The sequence below is a fragment of the Mesoplodon mirus genome (genome assembly GCF_964341445.2).
Source record: "Mesoplodon mirus genome assembly, chromosome: 7".
Lineage (NCBI taxonomy): Eukaryota > Metazoa > Chordata > Mammalia > Artiodactyla > Ziphiidae > Mesoplodon > Mesoplodon mirus.
The window spans coordinates 64,111,221-64,137,327 of record NC_138983.1 but is presented as its reverse complement, the minus strand read 5'-3'; the positions used below and the strand labels follow the sequence as shown (position 1 = coordinate 64,137,327).

The following is a 26,107-nucleotide window of genomic DNA, read 5'->3' as shown; positions in this document are numbered from 1 at the left end:
CAGCATCCCAACTGCAAATGTAGAGGTGGAACCCTTCACCCCTGCCTAGTGGCTCCTTGGAGAATTAAATAAGTTAATATGTGGAGACTTTGATCAGTGCTCGGCAAATGGAAAGCACTAGAGAAGTGTTAACTCTTGTTGTCGACGTGATCACCTGCACCCTCTGCATTCCCGCCCCAGCTTTAAAATGCCCTTGCTGGGCAGTCATCCTCCCTCGCTTCCTTCTATGCGGAGTCCTTCCTGGGCCGTGCCCTGAACAGAACCAGCTCTCTCACTCACTCCATAATCACATTCAGTCCCAAGCTTTTGGAAATCCAGAGGAGCCTTCCACTCATGCAGCCTCTACTTTAATTGAAAATCAGTTTGCTTATCAACAAACAAAGTCAGTCTGCAGCAAAGCATCAATATTCTCTTACACAGGGTTCAGGAACTCTAGATGTGGCCCTGCTTCCTCTTGCCCGAAGACAGGCTGAGTGCCAAGGATGACTCACCACGGTTCTTAGGCAACAGCCCTTCTTTGGGTTTGGCTACAAGGAATTTTGTATCTGGCTGCACACGCAGGCAGGAATACTGGACAGCTTTTTGTGTGGCTAAGTACATTAGTGCCCTAGGGCTGCCAGAACAAATTACCACAAACTGGTGGCTTAAAACAACAGAAATGTGTTCTGTCTCACTTCTGGAGGCCAGAAGCCCCAAATCAAGGTGCTGTCAGGGCCGTGCTCCCTTCAAAGGCTCTGGGGGGTGGGGGGTCCTTCCTTGCCTTTTCCAGCTTGTGGTGGCTCTAGGGGTTCCTTGGCTTGTAGATGTATCTTTCCATTCTCTGCCTCTGTCTCTGTGTGTTCAAGCCTCCCTCTCCTTTCTCTTATGAAGATGTAGGCTCATCCTAAGTCCAGAATGGTTTCATCTCAAGATCTCTAGTTAATTATAGCCGCAAGATCCTATTTCCAAATAAGGTCATGTTCGGAGGTTCTGGGCGGACCTGATACTGGGGAGAGACACTATTCAACCCTCTACGCTAAGTATTTGGCAAAGGGGGAAGATACATTTATTGTTTTCTAATAATAAAGGTCAAGGTGACCTTCTCTGAGAATGTTTGCTTATTTCTCAATTTCCTCCCCCTGCTCTGAAAAAGAGTTTGATGCAATTTACAGTAAACACACAGTACAGATGTGCTGAACCGTTAAAATGGAAAGGCAAAAGTCCATTAATAAACAGGAAGAGGAAAGGGACATGATTTCCAGACAACTAAGCTGAGCAAAACTCTGGTTCTTGAGTCTCCTAGAAGTTAAAGTAGAGATGGACTCCCGATGGATTGTCTCTCTCCCACTTTTGAGTAGATTATAAGTAGAGAGACAAACCTTCCTTTGATCCTGAATGTAGAAAGGAAGTTTTCCCATGGGAACCTAGATTTTTAGGAAAATACAGAGGCCTTGCTGAGGTAGGTTCTTCTAGTTGCTTTCCATAAAAGCTGAGACAGTGTTAATTTGACATCACATAAAGGCAAGTATAGCATGAAGTGAGAAGACCTGGGTCCAGGAGAATAGCTTTGTGATGTGAGGATAAAGTGCAGAGCAGTTTAAAGAGTTAATACTTAACAGATGTCTTGGGTAGGGGAGGGGTGAGCAGGATACATTTATTGTCAGTTGCTAAGTTCACTATTTCATAAATCTTTTTTCAACTCGGTCTCATCAATATAGTTCAGGCGCAGCGCTAGACTGTGGGCACAGAGATCATCAGACCATGTTTCTTGATTGTCAGGGAGCTGGGGTCCAGCAGAGAAAGGCCAAGTAGCAGTTGCTGGGAGGGCTCCCGGCAGGAGCCAGGGAGCAGACCCATCAGAGACAAGGTCATCAAGAAATATTCAAAAGGTATATCCTCACTGAAATTGCACCCTAGGAGTCTGGAACTTAAACCTTCAGGCTGTGGCAGGTTCAAATTTTTACATGACCTGAACTCTGGTGGGCAAAAATAAATGTATTTCTTCTATATCTACATTTTGTTTTGACTCAAGCCCCTGTTGACTGATATCAAAAATGTGTTCTGGGGCTTCCCTGGTGGCGCAGTGGTTGAGAGTCCGCCTGCCGATGCAGGGGACATGGGTTCGTGCCCCGGTCCGGGAAGATCCCACATGCCGCGGAGCGGCTGGGCCCGTGAGCCATGGCCGCTGAGCCTGCGCGTCCGGAGCCTGTGCTCCGCAACGGGAGAGGCCACAACAGTGAGAGGCCCGCGTACCGCAAAAAAAAAAAGAAAAAAAAAATGTGTTCTGATCATGTCCAGATACATGCAGCAGCCATCTTTGTGATTTTTCCCAGACATTTCAGACTTAAACTGTCAATTTCATTATTTTCCCAACCCCCGTAACTTGATCCCGGAGTTGATGGCAGAACCAGATGGGGTAACGCTGCCAGCGCACGGACTGCCGTGTCAGTGAGAGAGAGCTGTATGTGCTTCCCCATCCTCCTCTGTCTCTGCTCTGGGCTTATGTCTCATGAGATACCACGTGCCCCTCTGATCCCTGGCTCCATGGTGTCGTCCTCTGAGATGTCACCCATCTCCATCTGATCCCCCGCTATAGGGACCCCTTTCCATCCTCTGCTGTGGCATCAGCTCTTTCTCAGCTGCTTCTGTGCCCTGTTCAACAGCTGGGGTGTAAACCCAGGGCTTCCCCTCTGCTCTAGGACCACAAGAAACGTAGGGGCTTCTCTCTCACTCTCACTCAAGGACACATCCATGTCTCCATGTCTACTCCTTGTCTGCTGCATGTCCATGGCTCAAGGGCCACCTCTCTGGTACACCTGGGAAGTGAGAGACACAGTGCTGTCTATGCTAAGCCCTCCCAGGCCTAAAGAGAGAGGCTGCTTCTCCCACAGGGACTTGGTCTTAAGAGGCAGAAGGACAGGCTCCTAAAAATGCGCCGGGCAAATTTTAATGCACGAACTCCAGACCCAGGTTGATTGGGTTCAACTCTCAGGTCCACCACTTATTAGCTGTGGGACTCTGGGCAAGTCACCCAGGAGGTCACTGAACCTCCCTTTGTCTCAACTCCTCATCTGTAAAATGAGGATTATATTGTGCTCCCTCATAGGTTTAAATGGGACCATGTACATAAATTTAATATAAGTAAAATATAAATATATGTGCCTGTCTCATGCAGAGCACAGCCTGACACATTGTGTTATGTAAGACTTAGCTGCCATGATCCTTAGAATAGTAATATAATTAGCACTATTCCATCTTCAACTCTTTCCCTTCCCTCTTCCTCTCCACCAGCAGTTCAGAATCTCTCACCTTATCTCTTGAGGTAGAGAAAACCTTAATCAGGCTGTATTCTTCCCATTTCTTTTACTTATACAAAGACTACAGCTTTTTTTTCTTTTAGTAATTTTTAAGGATTTGCATCTTTATTTTCAATGGCCTTTGATGACAGTCCCCATCAGTGCTGATCTGATGTTTCACAGACCAAACAGGGACGGTTATGGGGCCAAGGCACATGTTAGGAAGTGTGTGAGTTATATTCTCAGGTTGTCCCTTCACCAGACAGTCCCCAGAACCATGGTTGGGGCGGTTCAGGGAAAAGCTGTGCCCTGGTGGTAGCTGAATCTCTGTGTTTGCATCCTGTGCAGGACTCAGGAATCGACATCGGGGACATCACTGCAAGGAAGGCTCTGAGGAAACAGCTGCAGTGCAAGACCTTCCGGTGGTACCTGGTCAGCGTGTACCCAGAGATGAGGATGTACTCAGACATCATTGCCTATGGGGTGGTAAGGAGCTAGCCCCTCGGGGTTTCGCCAAGATGCAGACAGAGAGCAGGACCAGAGAGAGGTGTGGAGAGTCAGGGAGGGAAAGAGCCTCTTGGCCCCCAGTATGGGACCTGTGGTAGACCTGTGGACAAGAGGCTGATTTCTGGAGCTGAGTGTGAGGCAGCTGATGCTTTCATAGCCCAAACCTCTCCATTCCCTTGAGAGAGGTGCTTAGTCTCTCCTTTACAGTCCTAAGCAATTCAGCTCTGGCCCCAAACCTGCATATCCCACTTAATAAAACAAAAATCTGAAGTCAGGTTAAGATTGCAAGACAACATAACAAATTCCACTGTTCCTCAAGCATGGGTGCCTGAAGTTCTACCAACCAGCCTGCATGCCTCCCCCACCCACGGGGCTATGTCTTTCACTCACACAGAGCCTCCTGGTAAGGCATTCTGGGAAATGTAACCTTCCTGAGTTTGCTGTATTTTGAAGGATGTTTTAGTACCACTTATTGATTGGCAGTGAGCAGTTCCCCCAGCAGAGGCAGCAAGATGGAGGGACAGAGCAGAGGGTTTGGACCTGGTTCCAATCTTGACCCAGCCACTTCCTGGGCACGTGTCTTAATGTCTATTGGCCTTAGTTTCTTCATATGTTAAGTGTGGTAAAATAATACTGTCCTCGTGGGTAGAAGAAAGTCTCAGATACATAAATGTATTTTGTGTCTAAGGTTAAAATACTTTGAACATTATAAACTCTCGCATTCTTCCAATATTCCCCAGGACCATACAACTCTTAAGGTATTTTAAATACCTGATTGATTTTTGGATATCTCACCTGGTTTTTGCTGACTGAACACATAAAGATTTTCTATGACAGTTAAGCCCTCAAAACTACCCTCAAAACTATCCCTGGGGCCACCTGCCTTACCCCCACCCCCTGCTGTGTTACAGATGGGGAAACTGAGAGGCAAAGTGACTTGCCCATATTTACAGTTAATCAACAGTGAAACTGAATCTAAAACATCAGCTTCTGATATCACTCTCATTCCTCCCTTTGCAGTGTCCCCTCAGACCTTTTAGATATCCCAGGATGAAAATCTGAAGGAAGAACTGAGGCCTCTTCCTTTGATGACCTGTGCTCAGAACTGAGTTCAAGGCCTGCCTCGGCAGGAACATTATGGGTACAACATCAGCCTGGGAGGAGAAGAATCCTTGCTGAAGGGTTGGCCTCAGTGTTCCCTGGGGGCCTCCCAACTCTCACGTCCTAGGATTCTAAAGGAGACAGAGCCAAGGTCCCAGGAACTCCCCCCTTCCCACCCTCCTGCAGGGCCTCTGTTGTCCCCGGAGGCCAACCTGTAGGAAGGGGTCATATCTTCCCACAAGAGTCCCCATGGCATGGCTGACATGTCCTGAGAGAACTGCCCAGTAGCCTCTTGCCTCTCCACTTCCCAGGCTGGTATAATTCAGATGTCAGAAAACTCCTCAGCTGGCGCTGCCCAGCTGTTACCTGAGGCTCCAGATCCTGTCATCACCATGGAAACACACTGGACTGTGAGGTGCCCATCAGTCCCATCTACCTCCCCAGAACCATCCTGAGGATGCGGCAGTTACTGGTACCTCTACACTCAGCCCATAGCAAGTTGTGTGTACTGCTTGGCCACTGTTGAACCCAGCTCAAACAAAGTAGTTATGCTACTGTGGCTCCAGAGAAACTATTGGCCCAGACCTCTGGGAGCCAGGGCAAGCTTCTGGATTCATGGTCTCACCAAGCTATCAGCTGTAGCTAAAGAGTATTAGCCAAACTCAGCCAGAGCAGCAGGGAAAGCAATAACAGTGGAGATGTATGCACACAGCCGTTGCAATTCTGGGTCTTGGCCCAGGGCATTCTTGTCTTCCAAGCAAAAGGGTCTCATCTTATGAGCACATACAGCAGGTTTACCATGTAGTCTCCTCACCACCACACCCAGAAACCTTTGGTTGGTCAAATAGTAAGTGGCATATACAGGGTTGTGATCCAGATCTGTTTGAGTCCACAGCTGGGGCTGTTTTCACTGTTGTGCTGAAAAACATCCACTTGCCATCCCAGAGGGCTGAGCCGTGTCAGCCGTTCCTGGGCCTGGCGGAGGTCTCTGACCCCCTGCATGTTCATCTGCCAGCTGCTGTTCAGGGCCAGGCCAGCCCCCCTCCCTCCTGCCTCCTCAACAGGCTGGATTCTTACATGAGCAGAGATATGCTTGCTTGTCCAGGAGCATAATGAACTCTTAATGGGGGCAGTAAGGAGACAATGGGCAAGGCAGGATGCAGCACAAGAGCAAGAGGATTTCTGGGGCTGAATCTTTCTTCCTGGTGATTACTTTTATTCTGAAATGGAAAGACCAGATGTCTTCTCAGGGGCACGTTGTTTTTTTGTTTTTTTTCTTTTTCCCTTCCAACTCATGCCTAAATTGCATTGCTCAGGTCAAATAACCCCCTGGGATTCTCAGGCCATTGTCAAGTCTATATAACCCTACCCAGTAATCCAGTAATAGGTCCCACTAATGCCTCCTGCAGGCTGAAGGGCCTGTGGGCCCCGCTGTGTGAGCATGGGCATCCGCCTGGATCACCGAGCTCCGGGCCTGGGAGATGGCATGGCTTTGGATAATCCCAGCTCTGGTGCTGACAGTAGAGATGGAGCAGCATCTGGAAACAGACATGCCTGCTTCTGACCATTAGCTTTGCTACTTAATCACTACGTGACCTTGACAGTTTGCAAAACCTGAAAGGTTATAGTCACATCACTTCATGGGGCGTCTTTCACAGTCTCAGGATTGTCTCCATTTGCATGACGTAAAGAGCTTGGACTTTGGAGACCGACAGACTCCAGCTCTGCCCTTTGTCCAACTATGATGCCATTCATTCACTGTTCATTTTCTTCATTCATTCACACATACGTACTGTCTAATATGTGCCAGGGTTGACCCATGTCGCAGGCAATGAGAAAGCCTGAGAGCTAGTCTGGTGACTGCTAGAGGAGACGGGCAAGTGGAGAAGCGACAAGAATACAGCGTGTTAAGTGCTGCAATCAGAGAAATGGAGGTGTTGGCCTCACACCCAGATGTGGGTCAGGAAAGGCTTCCAGGGTGACAGAGAAGCTGAAGGCCACAGGAAGAGGAGGGTTCAGTCAGGGAAAAGAGAAGGCCAGGGCCGAGGGTCCATGCAGTGGGAACAGCATTACAGACCGAGAGGTGTGCAGAGCTTCCTACTGTAACACACTTCTTGCACCCTTAAAAGAGATAGTATTACCGATCTGGCGATGTTATTTTGAGAATTAGGTGGGATAACACATGGAAAGCACTTCACCTGGGACCTGGCACATAGATGCAGTCATAAAAGCTAGTTTCCCTGAACGGCCTTCAGAAAGGTTTTAGCGGTAATAATAGCAGCTAACAATTATTGCACATTTGCTATTTGTCAGGCCCTGTGCTGAGCACTTGTAGATACTGTTTCAGTTAATCCACAGACCTATGAGGTTGGCACTAGTATCATCCCTATTTGAGGGTGAAGGAGACAGACGAGGAATTATGTTGCTTTGTCCAAGGCCACACAGCTGGAGCCAGGATTCTATCTCAGCCCGTCTCTCCCAACTTCCTCAACAGACCACCTACTTAATGGGGGGTGGATGGCACAGAGCCAAGGAGGACTTTATCAAAAGGCACCACCCACCCCTCATTCAGAGGCCAGCTTTGGGGATCCAGGGGAGATCCAAGTCTGACACCAGGACTTTCTGGAACTTTCTCTTTGCAGTAGAAGTTAGCAGGTCTCACTGATGGGTTACAGTGTTCGGCTTCAAATGTGACACCCACCCCTCCATGGGCTGTGGGAGAAGTCCAGAGAGTATTTGCATATGCTCCTCCCACACAGGCCAGCCAAGTCATTGGTTTATGATAGAGGATTTGCCTCATCGATGCTTCTGGGGCCCTGCCTAGGGAACTGACACATGCTCATATTTCTGCAGAACCCCTACACTTCAAGTTTGAGATTGAGCTGCTATCACCCAGTAAAGGAAAGGGAGCTCAAGAGAAAACAATTTGACTCTGTTCCTTGTCCCCTGTCAAGAACAGGGGTCGCATAGAGCACACGTGGGCCTCTGGTTATCTGTTCCATTTCTCACCCCTTAACTGGGTTCACTGCCCTCCTGCCACATCCATCAGGACTACGAAAACTTAGCTGCTGTCTGCCTCTGGCCTTCCCCAGATAGGTGACCCACCTGTGGCCCATTGCCCTGGTCTCCCCTGGATTCTGATCTCCAGCCTCCTGTTGTGAACAGAGTGCTTTGATTGCTAAGAAGAGCTATTGAAGCTAGCTCAAGTTTAGGTGGGTAAAGATACCACAGACTCTCTCATGGGCTTAGGAACTAAAGTACAGCTGGACGTGAGCACTCGAGCTGGGAAGCCACTAAAACCGCAGCGGGGGCAGGATGATCTCTCTTGTCTCTAAATCTATCTGCCTTCTGCCTCATCTCCTCCTTGATAACAACTGGATTCCTCTGCTTGCACATGGCCCAACAGATCCACCACACCCAGTCTAAATGGCCTCACCATCCTAGTGGCCAGCACCCACTGACCACGGTGTCTGGTCTCTCATCTGGACTCCTAGGACAGAATAAGAGGATCATGAGATAGTCACATTCCAGAAAGAGAAGGATCAGGAGAGGGGAGGAAAGAAAGACAATTGTTAATTCATTCTAAGCTATTTCTTGGTGCCCGCCATGGTCTACTCAGCTATGGCATGGGAGCAGGACCATGTGGACCATAAGCTGCCCTTTCCAAAGGCTGAGAGTGAGCTTAAGCCAGAAAGGGACATTGAATATCGGCTTTCCTACCTAGATGTGGTATGACATTGGTTCATGGTACCCAGACATTTGTTATGTTGATTACCATGTGCTTGTAGGTGAGGATAAGAGATACCTCTCTCTTCTGCTCCCACTCTGGCCCCCTTCTCTCTTATTCTCCCACCAGACCTCCCACTCTGGAGAACCCTCATCAGCTGGGCCTCCGCTGGGGCCTGGCCAACCACTGCTGGATCTGCAGGAAGCAGAGAAGGCCTGGTCCTAGAGGATATCCCAGGCCCCCAGACAGCTGACATGTTGCCCACTTCTTGGAAAGACTTCTTTCCACGGACTTCTGAAGGCCATTATGCCACCCTTGTGCAAAAGGAGGGGCTGAAAAATCTAGCACCATCTCGTGTGTGTGCACGCATATCTTTTATTTTTACCTAGACTATCTCAGCTCCCCAAACCCAGCTTGCCGTTTAACAGCATCCTAATGCTTCTCCTTCAGAGGAGGCTGGTCTTCCCTCAGCACCTTGATGCAAGGTAAAAGCTGGTGCTTGTTGGTTTCCATAGTATTCAGAGGGCCTCGGATTGATTATGGAAGCAGAGCCTATCTCAGTGGAATGCTTGTTTCTCCTAATTTAATGCATCTGTTTCTCTGTTCCTTTCTCTTTGGTGTGGCCGCCTCTCCTCTGGTGTTCAGCTGCAGAACTCTCTGAAGACTGATTTGTGTCTTGATCAGGGTCCAGACACAGAGAATATTCCTATCGTGTACATCTGCCACGGGATGACGCCCCAGGTGAGTGCTCTGAGAGATCCCTATGCACGTGTGTGTCTGGTGTGGGGAAGGAAAAGCTAAACTCTGTCATGGCTACTCTGGGCCCAGAGGCCTTGGGAACTTTTCATTAGGAAGTATCCTCATGAGCAAAAAAGGGAGTCATACCTGCCATGCCTGGAAGGAGTCTGAAGGAGCAGATGCTGGGATGCCAGGATCCCCTGGGGTGGGGCACAAGGAAGGCAATACATCTCTAAAGAGGAACACCTGCCTCCGTTGGGGAGGCTGTGTGTAAATTACAGCCCTGGCTCTGGCAGCCATGCCTTTCCCTAGCAGGAGGGAACCCAAACAGGGGGAGAATAAGCAGGCTCTCTGGTGTCTCCTCCTTTTTTTTTTTTTTTTGCGGTACGCGGGCCTCTCACTGTTGTGGCCTCTCCCATTGCGGAGCACAGGCTCCGGACGCGCAGGCTCAGCGGCCATGGCTCACGGGCCCAGCCGCCCCGCGGCGTGTGGGATCCTCCCAGACCGGGGCACGAACCCGTGTCCCCTGCATCGTCAGGCGGACTCTCAACCACTGCGCCACCAGGGAAGCCCTGGTGTCTCTTCTTCAAAGGACACTAACCCAACTGGATCAGAGCTGTACCCTTACGACCTCATTTAACCTTAACTTGAAGATTTGGGAAATTCTTAGCCTGTTCATTTTGAAAAAAAAATGAGAAAGCTTCTTCTGGAGAGAATACCAAGAGTGTGACTGAACAACCATTTGATTAAGAGATCATGGGTGGGATTCATGGACTTAATTAGTCATCTCACAGCAGAAGGCATCAGTAGAGATGCGCTTATACCAGCAGAGACACTCCCAGTTTGAACTAAAGAAAAAGTGGGGCAGAGAGAAGGAACGCTATTGGACTTCTTGGATTCTATAAGATGGGACCGTATAGCTATTCAATTGTGAACAGGCGCTATTCCTCAAGAAAAGGGAAGAATAGTACTGAAGGTGACGTAGAGATCATCAGGGCTGCCACTCCCACCACAGGCCCAGGGGTAAGGCTGTTCCCTCAAAGGATGGGCCTGCTGTGCTGGTTTCAGTGGGCAAGGATGACCCTGCCCAGTACCAGAGGGGTGGAGCCAAAGCAGCGAGCACCTTGGTGAGACCACTCCAGAGAGCTGAAGGGCAGGCAGCCCTGCAGAGACGTGAGGGCGGTGCTGCCACCCCAGTGGGCCCGGAGGGCAGCGTATCGAGACAAAAGATGAGTATTCTTGGGGCTTCCCTGGTGGTGCAGTGGTTGGGAGTCCGCCTGCCGATGCGGGGGACACGGGTTCGTGCCCCGGTCCAGGAGGATCCCACATGCCGTGGAGAGGCTGGTCCCGTGGGCCATGGCCGCTGGGCCTGCACGTCTGGAGCCTGTGCTCCGCAACGGGAGAGGCCATAACAGGGAGAGGCCATAACGGTGAGAGGCACACATGCCACAAAAAAGGGGAAAAAAAAAAAAAAAGATGATTATTCTTGAGCCTTAAGATCAAGTGGAATTTGCCTTGCTGTGGTTTGGGCTTGCTTGGGGCCCATCAACCCTTTCTTCCTTCCAAGTTCTCCCTTTTGGAATGCGATCATCTATCCTATGCCTGTCCCACCATCACATTTTGAAAGCACATAACTTGTCTGATTTCACAGTGTCTTAGCTGGAGAGAAATTTTGCCTCAGGATGAATCCTACCTTGTGCCTCACACATATCTGATTTAGATGATATTTAGATGGTATTTGGACTTTAGACGAGTTGATGCTGGAATGAGTTAAGACTTTCGGGGCTGGTGGGATGAAATGAATGTATGTTGAATGAGAGAAGGAGAGGAATCCGGGGGGCCAAGAGCAGAATGCTATTGACTGAAATTGTGTCACCCCAAAATTCACGTGTTGCAGTGCTAATCCTGACTATATTCGGTGTAAGGAAGTAATTAGGTTAAATAAGGTCATAAAGTGGAGCCCTGATTTGGGAGGATTGGTGTCCTTCTAAGGAGAGCCACCAGAGAGCTCATCATTCCCTGTCTCTCTCTCTCTGCCATGTGAGGACACACCAAGGAGGGAGTCGTTTGCAAGCCAGGAAGAGAACTCCCTCACAGGAAACGAAATGCCAGCACCTTGATCTCGCACTTCCAGACTCCAAAACTGTGTGAAACTAAGCTTCCCTTGTTTAAGCCGCCCAGCCTGTGGCATTTTGTTATGGCGGCCAAAGCCATCTAAAATACTGTCGGTTTTCCAAAGTAGTTGTATTTTTACTCCCACCAGCCATATATTAGAGTTCTAGTTATCCCCCACTCTTGCTAGTATTTGGTACTATCTGTCTTTTTAAACTTCTAGACATTACGGTGGTTGTATAGTGCTATCACATTGTAGTTTTAATTTGCATTTCTCTGATTATAAATGCAGCCAGGCACCTGAGTCTTCAGTTGTTCTTGAGTGTGGGCCAAGATGGCCAGGTCATAGGTAGTTCGGTCTTTGTGTAAATTCCCTCTCTGCTTTGTAATGCTTACGATCAAGAACACAACAGGTAAACTTTCTTTTAACAAATCTATGTGGAAATGTGCAGGGTTGGTGCTTATCTAGATCACTGACCAAGTATCAGGTGTTTCCTCCTCGGGATGATGGCTGTCTGTTCAAGCAGAGGCTGCCAGTCTGCCAGCTGCAGATGATTCAGTACGGGGCAGTCTGTGTTGTTAGGAGCGTGGATTCTGGAGCCAGCTCGCCTGAGTCCAGATGTCAGCTTTGAAACTTTCTAGTTGTGAACCTTTGGGCAGGTTTTTCAATTTGGGCCCTTTTTTTTTTTTTTGCGGTACGCAGGCCTCTCATTGTTGTGGCCTCTCCCGTTGCGGAGCACAGGCTCTGGACGCGCAGGCTCAGCGGCCATGGCTCACGGGCCCAGCCGCTCCGCGGCATGTGGGATCCTCCCGGACCGGGACGCGAACCCATGTCCCCTGCATTGGCAGGCAGACTCTCAACCACTGCGCCACCAGGGAAGCCCAGGGCCTACTTTTTTAATCTGTAAATTGTGGATTAATAACGGTATATGCCGTAACGGTTGTTGAAAGGAGGTAATACATTTAAATAATGCTCGATAAATGTTAGCTATTGGTATTGCTATAATGATAATATTATTAATTACTGCTCACTGAGCCTTGCTCAGTATAAATACCCTCAAGTTTCTAACTCCAACCCACACTGGACTGACTTTCCTTGACCTCATGTGCCATGTGCCGTGGGTTCCTGCTCTGGTCAAAGCCGACCCGTAGACTATGAGAGCATTTTGCTATAGCAGCAAGAATGCAGTGGTGTAGGGGTGAGGGCAGTGAATGGGGCATCAGGAAGCCTGAGTCCTAGGCCTGGTCTTGCCACACATTTGCAATGTCACCTTAACCCTCTCTGGACCTTTATTTTGTTTTATTCTTTTATTGAGGTGTACTTTCACACTAAAGTACACACAGCTTAGGTGTGCAGTTCAATGAGTTTCCACATTTGTAGACACTGTACAGGCACCACCCAGATCAAACTCATCATCCCAGTGGGCTTCCTCATTGCGCCTCTTGGTCAATACCTCTACACAAAGGTAATGACAATTCTGATCTCTAGCGCCATTGATTAGGTTTGTCTGGGTCTGTATTCTTATCTACAAGCAAGGAAGTTGGACTGGCCATCTCCAGGCCCAGCTCGGCCAGCTCTGACAATCTGCTTACCTCGAATTCTTTTGTTCTGAAATTCAGTTGGCCTGGGAAGCTGTGAGTTTGTGCTGTGCTTGCCAGGAATTCTGGGAGCTGCCTTCCCTTGATGCTTTGTAAATCAGCTTCTCGATGTGGAGCTGCAGCAAGCAGACTTGGGTCCCCCTCCCCGTTCCCCACAGAACCCTCGTATAAGTGGGCTGTATATGGAACAACCCCAACTGGGCCCAGTTGCCCTCTCCTACTAGGCCTGCAGCTGAGGTGCACAGCCCAGAGGTAAGGAGGCTTGAGACCAGCCTCAAATCACACACATTTCCCAGAACAGAGAGGTGTAGGTACTCTGCCGTGGCAGGAGTTTGTTGAGTATGGCCTTCCCAGTGAGTTGGGAGAGCTGAGGAGAACTGGGTCATCCTGGAGATAGGCCGTGTATCCTTGGCGGGAGTTCATCCATCCACTAGGGGTGGACATGGGTACAGGGGTAAGGGTGAGGAGGGTGAGGAGGCAGGGCCTCTGGCTCTCAAGGCTTCCCAAAGGCATCCACTAGCCCTTAAGAATCTCATTGGCTCATGGAAGAGATGAGAAAAGGAGGAGCTCAGGGATATCACCTTAGTACAAGGTCAGGGTACATCTCAGAAGGGGACTGTGGACAGATACAGGCCTCAGGGATACTCTGAATCTCCCAGACTTGGTCCAAATTAAGTGCTCAATATGCATTTCCAGGAACATTTTCCCCTCCTACTAACAACTCTCAGCAAATCTCTTGGTACCGTGGCCACAGAGGTCAAGGAGAACCCAGGGAAGTTCACAGATGGGACTGCCACGTCCAGTTATGCAGGTTGTGCACTGTGCAACTCCAGAGGAGGGATGTGACACCTCACATTGTTGTCTGGGGAACAGAGACCTGCCCGAGGTGACAGTCTTTCTGGGCCCTGTTATGAAACCTCACATGTTCCTCCCCGAGCATCACACTTGATAGGAAGCGTAAAAATGTTGAAAGGCAAATGATGAGGTATAGAGTGGTTAAGAACCAGACGACCTGGGTTCAAATCCCAGCCCTACCACTTACTCACCCGGTTCCCTGGATAGGTGTCGTAACTTCTTTGTGTCAATTTCATAACCTATAAAGTAGAGATTATAGTAGTATCTACATTTTAGGGTTGTTATAAGAATTAAATAAATTGATGCACGTAAAACACTTAGACAACAAACCTGGTACACAGTCATTGCTTACTAAATATTGGATAATTATTACCAGATTGGTAAAGAGATTCAACACCATGTCCTTACGAATGGGAATTGTTTAGCCTAGAGAGGAGCAGATTTAAGAGAGACATGAAACTTCCAAAATTATAAGGACACAGATTTTTTGACTGAGTGTAAAGGAGACTTTTCCCAGTCATTGGCTCAGGCAGTGGTGACCTCTCCATCATCAGAGGTGTCCAAGCCATGTTTGGCGGGCTCCAGGGGCATTGTGAAGTGTTCCTATGTCATGTGGATGCTTAAGCTGAGAAATCCCTAAGGGCACTCCCACCCTGAAGTTCTATGACTTTTTAATTCATTACCTTTTTAAATTTTTCTTTAACGAATAAGAGTCCATAATTTGCCAGATACTGCTCTTGGCCTTGTGAGACAGTGATGAGCCATGTGGAAGTCACTGCCCTCACGAAGTTGCCATTCTAGTGCTGGAGACAGACTTTTCTATATTATTTCATCCTCAGTCTTCAACCCAGCTAGGGCTTGAACTTTTTTCTTTCTTGGGAATTATGCATATGGCCACAGTTGAGCTGCATGCCTTGGATTTCAGCCAGGCAAGAATGGTGAAGGAGGAAGAGGATAAGAAGGCAGGACTGCGACCTGGCCAAGTTCATCCTGCCGACTTTGAGGATGAACTTCCCTTCGTTGTTTCCTTCTTCCAAATTTCTAAGGTTTTTTCATTTGGGGTTTTAAAACCAGAGAGAACTTGTATCAGCCAGGTAATAATCAATCCCCAAACCTCACTGGCATTAACCAAACAAATTAATTTTGTCAATTCAAAAAAGTAAAACATTTTACATTAAACAAATTAAAATGATAAAAACGTATTTAACTCATTAATAAGGGAAACAGTAAGCAGGTACTGAAAGTATTTGAGGAACTCAGTATCTGTAAGCATTTTCTAAAAAAGAGTGTTAGAATAAGATTCTAGATTAGATACATAAGTAATTAATGTTCTACAGGGAAATAAAATCATAGCCTTTAATGTGATCTTTTCTACCCAGACAGGATTCTAGAAGTTAACGTTTAACTTCATAGTGTCTGGGTACTAATCAAAAGGTAAATAACAAAGTCAAACACAGGTATATTCTCTTGGAAAATTACATACTCTTGGGTGGGCTTGTTAGATGATGCTCCAGTTATGATATTGAAAGGATAGGTAACCTCCTGTCTTTTTTTGCCTTATTTCCAGGTTTTAGGTAGTTCTCTTTGTCTTTTCACAAAGTTGGCTAAAGGTGGGGTGCCTCTCCAGGCTCTTAGTGACTTGGGTACCCTTGTGGGTTCACAGTCGAAGCACATGGTCTTTCCCCCCAATTATTTCCTAAAGCAGCCGTAACAAAGGAGTGCAGACTGGGTAGCTTAGAGAACAGAAATTTATCATCTCACAGTTCTGAAGGCTAGAAGTCCAAGACCAAGATGCTGGCAGGGCCATGCTCTCTCCGAAGGCGCTAGGAAAGGATCAGTCCCAGGCCTCTCTCCTTAGCTTCTGGTAGTTCCTTGGCTTGGGGCAGCATAACTCCATCATCACACGGTGTTCTCCCTGTGTGCTTGTCTGTGTCCAAATTCCCCCTTTTTATGAGGATGCCAGTCATATTGGATTAGGGGCCACCACTCCAGAATGACCTCCTCCTAACTTAAATAATTACATCTGCAGTGTAATTATTTATTACACTTATTTCCAAATAAGGTCACTTTCTGAGGTAGTAGATGTTAGGACTTCAACATACGAATTTTTGAGGTACACAGTTCAACCCCCAACATCCCCAAAGAGGAAGAGTGTGACTAGAAACCTGACTTCTGTGCCTCAGACGAAAAGTGTCTCACATCACTTCCTGTCACATTCGATTCACCAGAGCTATCACACGGCCCTACCTCACTGGAAATTAGGGTTTTCTGGGTGCCCAGGAAGCCTTGTCTCTGCCACACAAACTTAGGTATTTTCTAAATCACTTCCTCCTTTGACAAATAAGAAAACAAGAAAATGGCAACTGGGGATATGAACTACTTGCCTGGGGTCACAGCACAATCTACTGGCCAAGACAGGTCTAGGAAGGATGCCTGTATTTTGTGTTCCATTTTCTCCTTCAGTGTCATTCATTCATTCATCAAACACATGCTGGGTTGTCTTTCAGGAAGTCCTCATATTTTGGAAAGTTTCATTTCCCTTGAAGAGCAAATTTGGTCTAGTGATAGAGTGACATTGTAGAGCAACTTATAGTGGGGCCCAAAGACATCAGAGACCCAAAGGCAGCTTGGACAAGGAAGAGGGGTGGGGTTCACATCTGTGTTTCAACCCTTTGAGAGGTTCTGCTTAAATGTTGTTTAAAAAGTTCACTCTGATAGCATTGTGATATTCCCGGGTCTCAGAGAAGGCCTTGGGTAGGAGAAAGCCTAGTGTAACTAATCAAATTAGTGAGGTGAAGTTGCTGCAAAGCGTGCTATTTGGTTAATGAGTAAACGTAACCATTTTATTTAAATTAGCAGCAAATTTCAAGCAATCCTCCAAATAACTGAGAATATTAGCCCTAATTAGTGTAACAGCCTGGGAAATTTCTTCTGCTGGGAAAAACGCACCAATGGGGTCTCCTCACAGGCTCTGTTTATTCAATCATCACTCATTCACTCACTTATTCCTTCATTTGCTCATTCAACAAACATTCATTGAGTATCATGTTAGGCCAAGAACTGTGAGAGGCAGAGACAGCTTTACCCAGGTCCCTGACCTGGAAGAGCCCCAATCTAGAGAAGGAGTCGGACACTTAGAAATTACCGTTTATACGGTGCAACCTACGGCCCCAAGCCACTTTCTCATTAGGCCCTCAGAGGAGAAACGGGACAAGAAAAGGTCTGGAGACCTCTCCCATTCTTTCTGCCTGAATCTTCTAGACTGTAAAAGACACAGGGGGAAAAAAGTGCTTTTTCCACAGGAGGGTAAATTTTTGGCTGTAGGAAGAAGGAAGATGAAAGGAACTTAAATTCTTTCTAAACTTTTTGAAATACTGAAGCTGCCACGTTTATGCTTCAGGAAGTGCTTTTTGACTCAAGGTATAAACATTAGAATTGAGTTGAAAGAAGTCTTCTATTTACCCCGGAGATGAATTCCCTGTTAGATCAGGTAATGTGTTTAAGAGAAGTGTGGAATTGTAGATGGAATTTGTTGCCTTTGCTTTTTGGAATTTCTAGAATTTCTTCATTTTTTTCTCACTTGGCTCTCCATGCATATACACACACATGCAGAGAGAGAGAGAGAGAGAAATGAGTGGGAAAACTAGCTTATTTCTCTATCTGCTAATCACTGTCTAGAAACTGCCATTCCCACGTGGGGTCATGATAAAGCCATCACCCCTGGCCTGGTCGGCAATGCTCCCAAGGCCAATGCATGTGGCATTAGAGGCCCTTCATGGACTGTGCTTGCACCCCCAGAACTTTCAAGTAACATCTGAGAGACAGTTGAAAAAGTTTTACTTTGTGGGACGAGAAGTTAAATCGCCAGCCACTTCTCTGCGACCTTTGGCAGACTTCTTCACTTCTCTGCGATTTTTACCTATAAATAAATGAGAATGCCAGGCACCAAGTGGTTGTGAGGTTTTGAAAAACTTCCCTGAGTTTGTTTCTTGGCTTCCCATGTGTGGTTTTATTGCCCAGGCATCAGCTGAGGACTGTTAGTGCAGGGCCCCGACTGGATTACCGTCCTGGGGGAGCCTTACCCTGTCCTGAAGCTCTGGCTGGCCACCTCCAGCTCTGCATTATTCGGGAACTAATCCAAATAGGGTTATTTGGATCTCTTCATTTTCTTAGTACAGCCTCTGCATTTAATATTTTATTTTATATTTATTAGAGCTTCCGAATGCTAATCTGATCATATTTTTTTGTAATTCTATAAATTGTTAACTCTTCCACTAAAGTAGAGATTGACTATGGTAAGATACAGAGCAAAATAGTCCCTTGTCTCTGACCCAAGAATCTTGTGTTTTCTACCAGCATCTGTTAGGTTAGCTTGTTAGTAGGGTGAAGTCTCAGATCCTTCACAATTCTTTATTTTAAATTGAAGTGTAGTTGCTGTACAATATTATATGTTACGGGTGTACAATATAGCAATTCACAATTTTTAAAGGTTATACTTCATTTATAGTTATTATAAAATATTGGTTATATTCCCCATGTTGTAAAATATATCCCTGTAGCTTTTTTTTTTTTTTTTTTTTTCGGTACACGGGCCTCTCACTGTTGTGGCCTCTCCCGTTGCGGAGCACAGGCTCCAGACGCGCAGGCTCAGCGGCCATGGCTCACGGGCCCAGCCGCTCCGCAGCACGTGGGATCTTCCCGGACCGGGGAACGAACCCGCGTCCCCTGCATCAGCAGGCGGACTCTCAACCACTGCGCCACCAGGGAAGCCCATAAATTTATTTTTTTTTAAAAAAGAAAGAAAATATCTAAAAAAAAAAGGAAGAAATAGGCTTGGGGATTTGGGAATGGCTGGTGGCACAGAGTGGGGATGTCTGAACTGTGTTTATATCAGGGAAGCTTAAGGATATGCTTGTCTATTTCAAGAAAGTGCCTAAGTAGATGTGTTCAGAATATATCATGGGCCGAAATGGATTCTTATATTTGATTTTCCCGACTAACTCCATTGTCACTACACTGCCTTTGTCCCAGCTGCTTTTCCTGAAATCTATTCATTGCTGCACGTTAGTCCTGCCAGCATCGAGTTTTAGCGGAACCATTGAGGTTAGCACTGTGTTAATATACTGGGAATTTCAGCAGAGCTAGGCTCTCTAAATCCACCAAAACAGCTTTTTTTTTTTCTTGCTCAAAAATACACTACAAAATGCAGGAACATGTGTGGGAGTGGAGGTTGACTTGGGTGAAGGACACACGTAAAAGGAAAATTTTATAACTTTTTTTTCTGCAGGAAAAAGGTCTTAATTCTTGTAGAACTGGGCTACAGAACACATTTATGTCTCTGCAGTATCTTTAGCTCCTCAGAACATCCTGGGCTACTCAGAAGTCACTCAGTAATGTTTGCCTGGGGCATTATAGGTACTTAACAAATACGTGTTGGATACAGGAATGACTAAATTCATGGAAAATTTAAGCCTTTTAAGTGATGACCATGATATGGACTGATCAGTATTTACCTTCTCCATCCCCCTGGGGGTTTCTAGGGTGTCAAGGTTCGCCCTGGCACCTGTCCCTGGAAAATGAGGACAGTTGATGCCATGGGAGCGTTTTATCGCCCATGATGTGGGTGGCAGTCGTGGAAGGTCTAGGAGGACCTGGTAGCCAGAGAGCCTCCATCCGGAGAAGCAGAGGAGGAGGAGGGGAGTGTAGACTTCTCTTCCCAGAGTTTGCTCTGAAGGGAGGGAGAGAAAAGGGCTGCCTGTTAGAAGTGGGTGGAGTTGAGATAAGATAGGTGTGTATTAAGATTTGCTTCTTAAGGAAAGCAATAAGGGAGCATGTTTTGAGATTGATGGAAAGAAGTCTATAGAGAACAAGCTCTGATAGATGGGGAGGGAATGAAGCAACATTCTCAGGGTGGGGACAGGGCAAGATGGGAGAGGATGGGGTCCAAGGCCATTGGGGTGGGCCCTGGGGTTGGAGAGGAACTTCTGCCTCTGAGGCTCAAGGGCAGGATGGAGGGAGGTTCAAGAGGAACACGTCTGCAGCTGTCTTGCAAGTAAAGCAGGGGGATCTGGATGCATTAGAGAGTAGAGGAGATTCAGGAACCCTGCTCAGGGGAAGTGGTTCAGAGGCTGAGCAGGCACTCGAAGAAGGTGTACCGGGCTTCCCTGGTGGCGCAGTGGTTGAGAGTCTGCCTGCCGATGTAGGGGACACGGGTTCATGCCCCGGTCCGGGAAGATCCCACATGCCACGGAGCGGCTGGGCCCGTGAGCCATGGCCACTGAGCCTGTGCTCCGCAATGGGAGAGGCCACAACAGTGAGAGGCCCGCATACCGCAAAAAAACAAAACAAACAAACAAAAAAACACATGGCCAGGTCTGACACTAATGATGCAGGGATGTGTCAGAGTTCAGTCTGGAGGGAAGCACAGGAGCGGCCTCACCAGACGGGGCAGTGAATCAGTCTGTTAGAGGCGTTAAGGAGTGTGCATTGACTGTCACAGGCAGATGCAGAGTTGGCAGACGTTGTATTTTGAAAAGAGGAATGTCAGGGCACATTCTCCTAGGTGCACGTGATGCGCTCCATCTTAGCCGTTTGTCAGTGAGTAGATGGAGGTGGTGGTAGATGAGCAGACACAGCTATAAAGAGCTTTGAGCAGCACCTTCCAAAATAGGGGCATACGTGGGACCAGCAGGCAAATAGCAGGTGTGTGAGCTTTCTTGAAGATGGAGAATGTACCGATGAACAGGAGAACTGTACTTGTACTTGGACAACTGGACTTGATGGGAAGGAGTAACAACTGTCAACAACAACAGCTAAAATAAATACAGGAGTTGAAGCTAAAAACAAAGGGCTGGTTCTATTAGAGCAACCCTGGGGTGATTCATTTATAGACCTGAAGGGAGGGTTGCCTGGGGAAAGGCAGGAACAGGGCGGCTCTCAGCAGTACAAGTTCACTGATCTTCTCTAGAGAGTTGCCCTAAATGTGTCTTTGCTATAGTACTGCCTCATCTCTGTGTCTCTCCATTTTATGTTTTAAATTCCTGGGAGGAGGGAGCCTTCTCGGCCCCTTAACAGCCCTATTCTCACCAATGGGCAGGTGGTAGAGTCACAGAATACAGACTAGTGGGTACCCAGCCCTATTCTCAGAGGAGATGGGTCACTGTTAGGCACTGCAGGCTCAGTCCCACCTCTTCACAGCTGCCAGCCCCAGTCCCTGGCTTTGCCCCCTCCTGCCTTGTTCTGACAGCGGCACACATCCCATGCGCATCCTTCCCCTCCGTGACAAGCCCAGGTGTGCAGCCTCCGGGGCCTGACCCACCACACTGGCCATCGCTATTGATGGGGCCTCCTCTGTGCTCCGGCCCTCGGCAGCCTGTTTCTGCCTGAAGTGGCCTTCGTCTGCAGCCTCCATCTGTGTCAGAGGGCTCTGCTGGAGAGAGCTCCCCAGGCAGGCATCTGTGTCAGGTGTGGGGTGCAGGTTGAGAGCAGGGGGAATGAGGGAGGAATGGCAGCAGCAGAACCTGGACGCGAGGCTAAGGTCCAGGCTGGGGTGGGTGGCAAGCACTGCTCCCTCAAGACAGATACCAGAGGCTGCAGAAAAGGAGGGGCTCAGCCAGCAACCCCAGACCAGGGCACCTGTTCATTGTCTTATCCTGGACCAATGCTGATCTTACTTCCCCATAACTTGAGCTCCCTCTGCAGCTCTCAGCTTCTCCACTTATACCCACATGATTAATAATGTTCAGATACTCAGCCCACTCCCAGGGACTTACTAGGGCGTGTGAACCTCCAGGCTCACTAGCTTCTCACCCGCTGAAGAAAGCATACCAGCATGCAAATGAGTGAGATATTTCCTTATCTTGTAAAAAAAAAAAAGTCAGACATTCACAAACTTCAGTACTTTATTATTAAAACAAATGGCTTGCTTTTAATAAGAAAGAATAAACCTTATACACACATGATATCTACATTCACCCTGTGCCTCAGGACCACTGGGCTATATGACTCCCTGATCCTTTTGCCTCATCCCCTTTGGTAACCTGGAAAGGTCTCCTGTATCTTTTGTATTAGCCAAGACTCTTGGTTGCAAGTGACAGAAACGCAACTCAATCCAACTTAAATGCAAAAGAAATTTTATCATCTCATGTAACTGACAAATTCATGTCTGTTCTGGCTTCAGGCAGGGCTGGATCCAGGGGCTTCAATGACACTTTCGTTTCTCTCTCTCTCTCTCTCTCTCTCACCACCATTTGACTCTGGTTCCTTTTATGTGTAAACTTTGCTTCTCCTATACTAACAGGGGAAGGGGCTTCTGTGATTTACCTCAGGAAAAAAGGCAGCAGGTAACTCTGGACTTAGAGCCGTCCAGCTTGACCCTACAAACAGGAAATCCAGGGGGAACTTTTATTGGCCCAGACTGGGTCATATGCCTGTCCTGAAACCAACCCTGGGTCAAGGCAATGGGTTACTCTGATTGGCCAGCCTGTGGATCAGGCCTACCCCCCTGACCAGGGTGAGGCAAGGTGCTGTTATAAGAAAGCAAATAAAACTCTCAGCATCAAGAATCCTGCAGCCGTCTTTTCTAGTTCATCTCTGGTTTCTCACTGGTTTCCATGCAGAAGCCCAGGGTGACGCCTGTCACCTGGCTCTCTCCTGAAGCCGAGGGGCTCACAAGGACACACTGGGCCCAGGAGATACCAGCAAACACAGGAAGAGCAGTGAGCGCAAGGTGGGGGATTAGGATTGCCGATGGGGCTGGCTGGGCTGCACACAGCCCCATAGGTAGTGGTACAGAGGTGACACTTGTGCTGCAGGCACAAAGTCTGGAATGAAACAGGAAAACACACAGACAGCTGGGAATCAAAGGCAGACTTTCTGAGCCTGGCAACAGTGCCTACGCTGCTTCTTCCACTGCCTGGTTCAGGTGCACAGTGGGAGGACCTAGCTTAGCCTTTTCTATTCGGTCTTATGTTCAGAGACCACACCTCAGTCCAGCTGCCCTGCAGGCTCACAACTGAACTCTTCCAGGCAGGCCTGCCGAGCGGCCTGAGTCACCTCTAATCCCAGCTCACTTCCAAGCCCCTTGAATGCTGAATGTCTCAGAAGACTCTGAGAATCCCTCAGATGTGCTAGCAAGTGGAGGGCCCATTAATCTGAAGTCACAGCTCCCCACAGCCTGCAGGGTGCTGTCCAAACTCTGCAGCCCCCAAGCTGCTTCCCCAGCCTCACCTCGCCACCCCGCATCGGCACTCTCTTTTCCCAAATAGCAGTGCAGTGCCGAGCCTCTGTGACTTTGCTTATCCTGTTCCCTCTGCCAGAGGTCCCTTGTCCTGGTCGGTTATCTGGACAAACTGCTCTCTTCCTACGCTGTTCTCAAAACTCATCACCCACAGACCAGCTCCGGGTAGCGTTCATCACTCCAGCTCTGGCCCCCAGCACTTTGCCTGCTCCCAGTCTGTGCTAAGCCTGGCCAGGAGGCTATTCTCTCTGCCCTCTTCAGCATGGCTGTCTCCCTTCCAGGCTGAGAGCTCCCAAGGGAGGCCCTGCCTGGCCCTTCTCTGCTCCCCAGTGCCCGCTCAGGCCCACACCCTAGACGGCACCAAGGAGTGTTTGCTGAATTAAACTGAGTGGACTGCTGTCTAGGGGCTGAGTGCCAGTTACAAACCTGGGGGTTTTGTGTGCTTAGCCTCACCTGTTGCCCCTCCCCAGGGAAATGGGCTCACAAGGGGAGGGGGTTTCTGAGCTAGGGACCTTGCTTTCCACAGTTATGAATGTTTACAAATGTTTCCATTGCCTATAGGTACCTGGTCCTATGGTTAGTGAATGTAAGGTCATTTTGGAAATGACTCGCCTTCGTCCCTGATTTAGCATCAGTGCCCTGCAGCCCTCAGCACGGTAACCTCTGGGTCGAGGGGTTAATAACCAGTAACCAAACCCTTAAATCAGCCCGCCCTGTCTGCAGCGGGGCCAGAAGCTCGTACTTGGTAGAGAGGACAAAGACCATTTCTAGCACACATTGCGGATGTCACAGTCACCACGCAAAATTGAAATTTAAGAAAGCAAGGCCCTGCTCCTTCTCTCCCCTGCCCCGCCGTGCCCACACCCTGCCTGCTGTTTCCGTGAATCCTTACCCACAGGCCTACCGGCCAGGCAGAATCAGGGAGGGGAGCCCAGAGATGAGGGGCATTGAGGCAGGGAAGCTGGACCAGCTGCACCCCATACACACACACTGGGTCTCTTCTCGCCCTCCATCCCTGCCTGCCTGTTCCTGCCCTGCAGTGCCTGTGGCCAGACGAGAGCCTTGGTGAGCATTTTAACCCTCACAACTACATTCTACAGGTCAGGAAACTGAGTGGCTCCCAGCTAGGCAGTGAGGGTGGAGACTTGACTTGGAAGCCCACCAGACCACCCCTTTTCTAGACCAGCATTCTCAAATGTTCACATATATCAGACTTAATTGGAGGACTTGTGAAAACACAGATTCCTGAATCCTACTCTCAGAGTTTCTGTTCCAGCAGGTTTGAGACTGGGCTCCAAAATGTGCTTTGCTAACAAGTTCCCAGATGATGCTGGGACCACACTTTGAAACTGTTGTCCTAAACAGTGGTGCATCCCAACCTCTCGCCACCCTCCTCAGAGTTTTACAAACAATGCCCTGAAGATAGGTCCCTCTTACCCCCCACAACGAGAAGGAGGCTTGGAATCCAGGTTCTGTCCCTACGTTTCCTCCCTAGGCTGCCAGAGTCCCCTCGATACACCTACTCTTCCACCGTGGCTGCACACTGGAATCACCTGGCCTAAAACCCCAAGCCTAGGCCCTACCCCTAAGACTGTGATTTATAGTTTTTAAAGCTCCCCAGGTGATTCTGATATGCAGCCAAGGTGGCAAGCACCGCCTGAGTTTGATCGCATTTAGGGCTGTGTCCTTTTCACGCCTCTATCCACCCCCGTTTCATTTGCTCACAGGTCTTTCTTCTCTCCCAGTGCACACCCCCTCCTCCAGGAAGCCCACCCTTCAGGCCACAGGTTGGTTCTCCTTTCAATGATCTTTGCCAACCCCCTCCCATTCTGATACTTTGTAATCACCCTATTATGTGTAATTTTCAACCCCTAGACTGTCACTCCCCTGGTGTGACCCCCAAACCCACAGAGAGCTGGGCTCTTAATTCTTGGTTGGGCTACAACCATCCTCCAGGGTACAGATCCCCTCTAAGTGTCCAAAGAAATGACTGCAAGGACCCCACTTCGCCCTGGGTCACTTTTCCCGTGAAAGCGCCCTGAGAATAGAGTTGTTTTCTCCCTGTTCCTGAACCTCTTGTAAAGAGTGTCCCCCTATGGCTCTCCCCCTCCCACCCCCTCACCACTCACCAGGCTAAGGAAGGTTTTAGTCAAATACCACCACTGCCGCCCCATCTCCTGATGAGAGGGTGTCTCTGTCTCCAAGATACCTCATTTTTCAAGGGCACTTACTCAATAGGCCGGCAGTGTTGCCAAGGAAACATCGCTTAATACAAGAAATAAAGCCGCTCAAAATCCACATGCCGTTGTTTGGAAGAGAGCCGGTACTTCTGTTGTACCTTGAAAATGTATTATTAAGTAATCTAACCAACCCCATTTAGCTCCACGTTCCTGATTTGCTGGGAGGCCCTCTCCTCCTGCCCATCCTATGATTCCCTGGGGAGGGCTCCAGAATTTCCATAGCAGCTAAGGTATGGTGAAGTAGGTAGGCGAGTCTGGACAGAAGAGGAGACTGAATGATTGGAACATATGTAAATTGGCCATATTAAAGAATGCAAGGGACTAGGGGCCTGGAGGCAGTTGGAGAAAGGAAGTTAAAGCTATTTACCAAATGTTCACAAATTCCAGTTGGTGGCGTTTAAGCTGATGAAGATTTACTAGGCATTAGTGTCCTCCTCCCGAGTGAAGACCTCATGGTTGACAGCAGTGGTTTTCAAACTTTTTTGTGAATTCTTCATAACATTTTGTTGAAGTCAAATGTTATGTGAAAGCCAAATAAAAGAAAGAAAGCCCAGGTTGGGCTGGGAGAAGGGCCCTAGAACCCCACCCACCAGGCTGTCCTCCCACACCTGACTCAGGAGCCCATGAGACCCCTTCTTGGAGTCCGCGAGACTCAGGGTGAACAATCTGGTGGAAATGACCTGGCAGTTCCCTTGCTGGTTCCGAGGGATGAGGC

The 26,107-nt window shown here is 48.3% G+C and overlaps 1 protein-coding gene across 4 annotated transcripts in view; it reads left to right on the top strand.

Moving 5' to 3' along the window:
- GALNT18 (polypeptide N-acetylgalactosaminyltransferase 18) overlaps nt 1–26,107 on the top strand; it is a 355,103-nt gene that overhangs the window by 295,267 nt on the left and 33,729 nt on the right. For all 4 annotated transcript variants that reach the window (XM_082627905.1, XM_082627906.1, XM_082627907.1 and 1 more), the window contains exons 8-9: nt 3,624–3,761; nt 9,256–9,351. In XM_082627905.1, the coding sequence (XP_082484031.1) occupies nt 3,624–3,761; nt 9,256–9,351 (234 nt within the window). The remainder of the gene's footprint in view (nt 1–3,623; nt 3,762–9,255; nt 9,352–26,107) is intronic.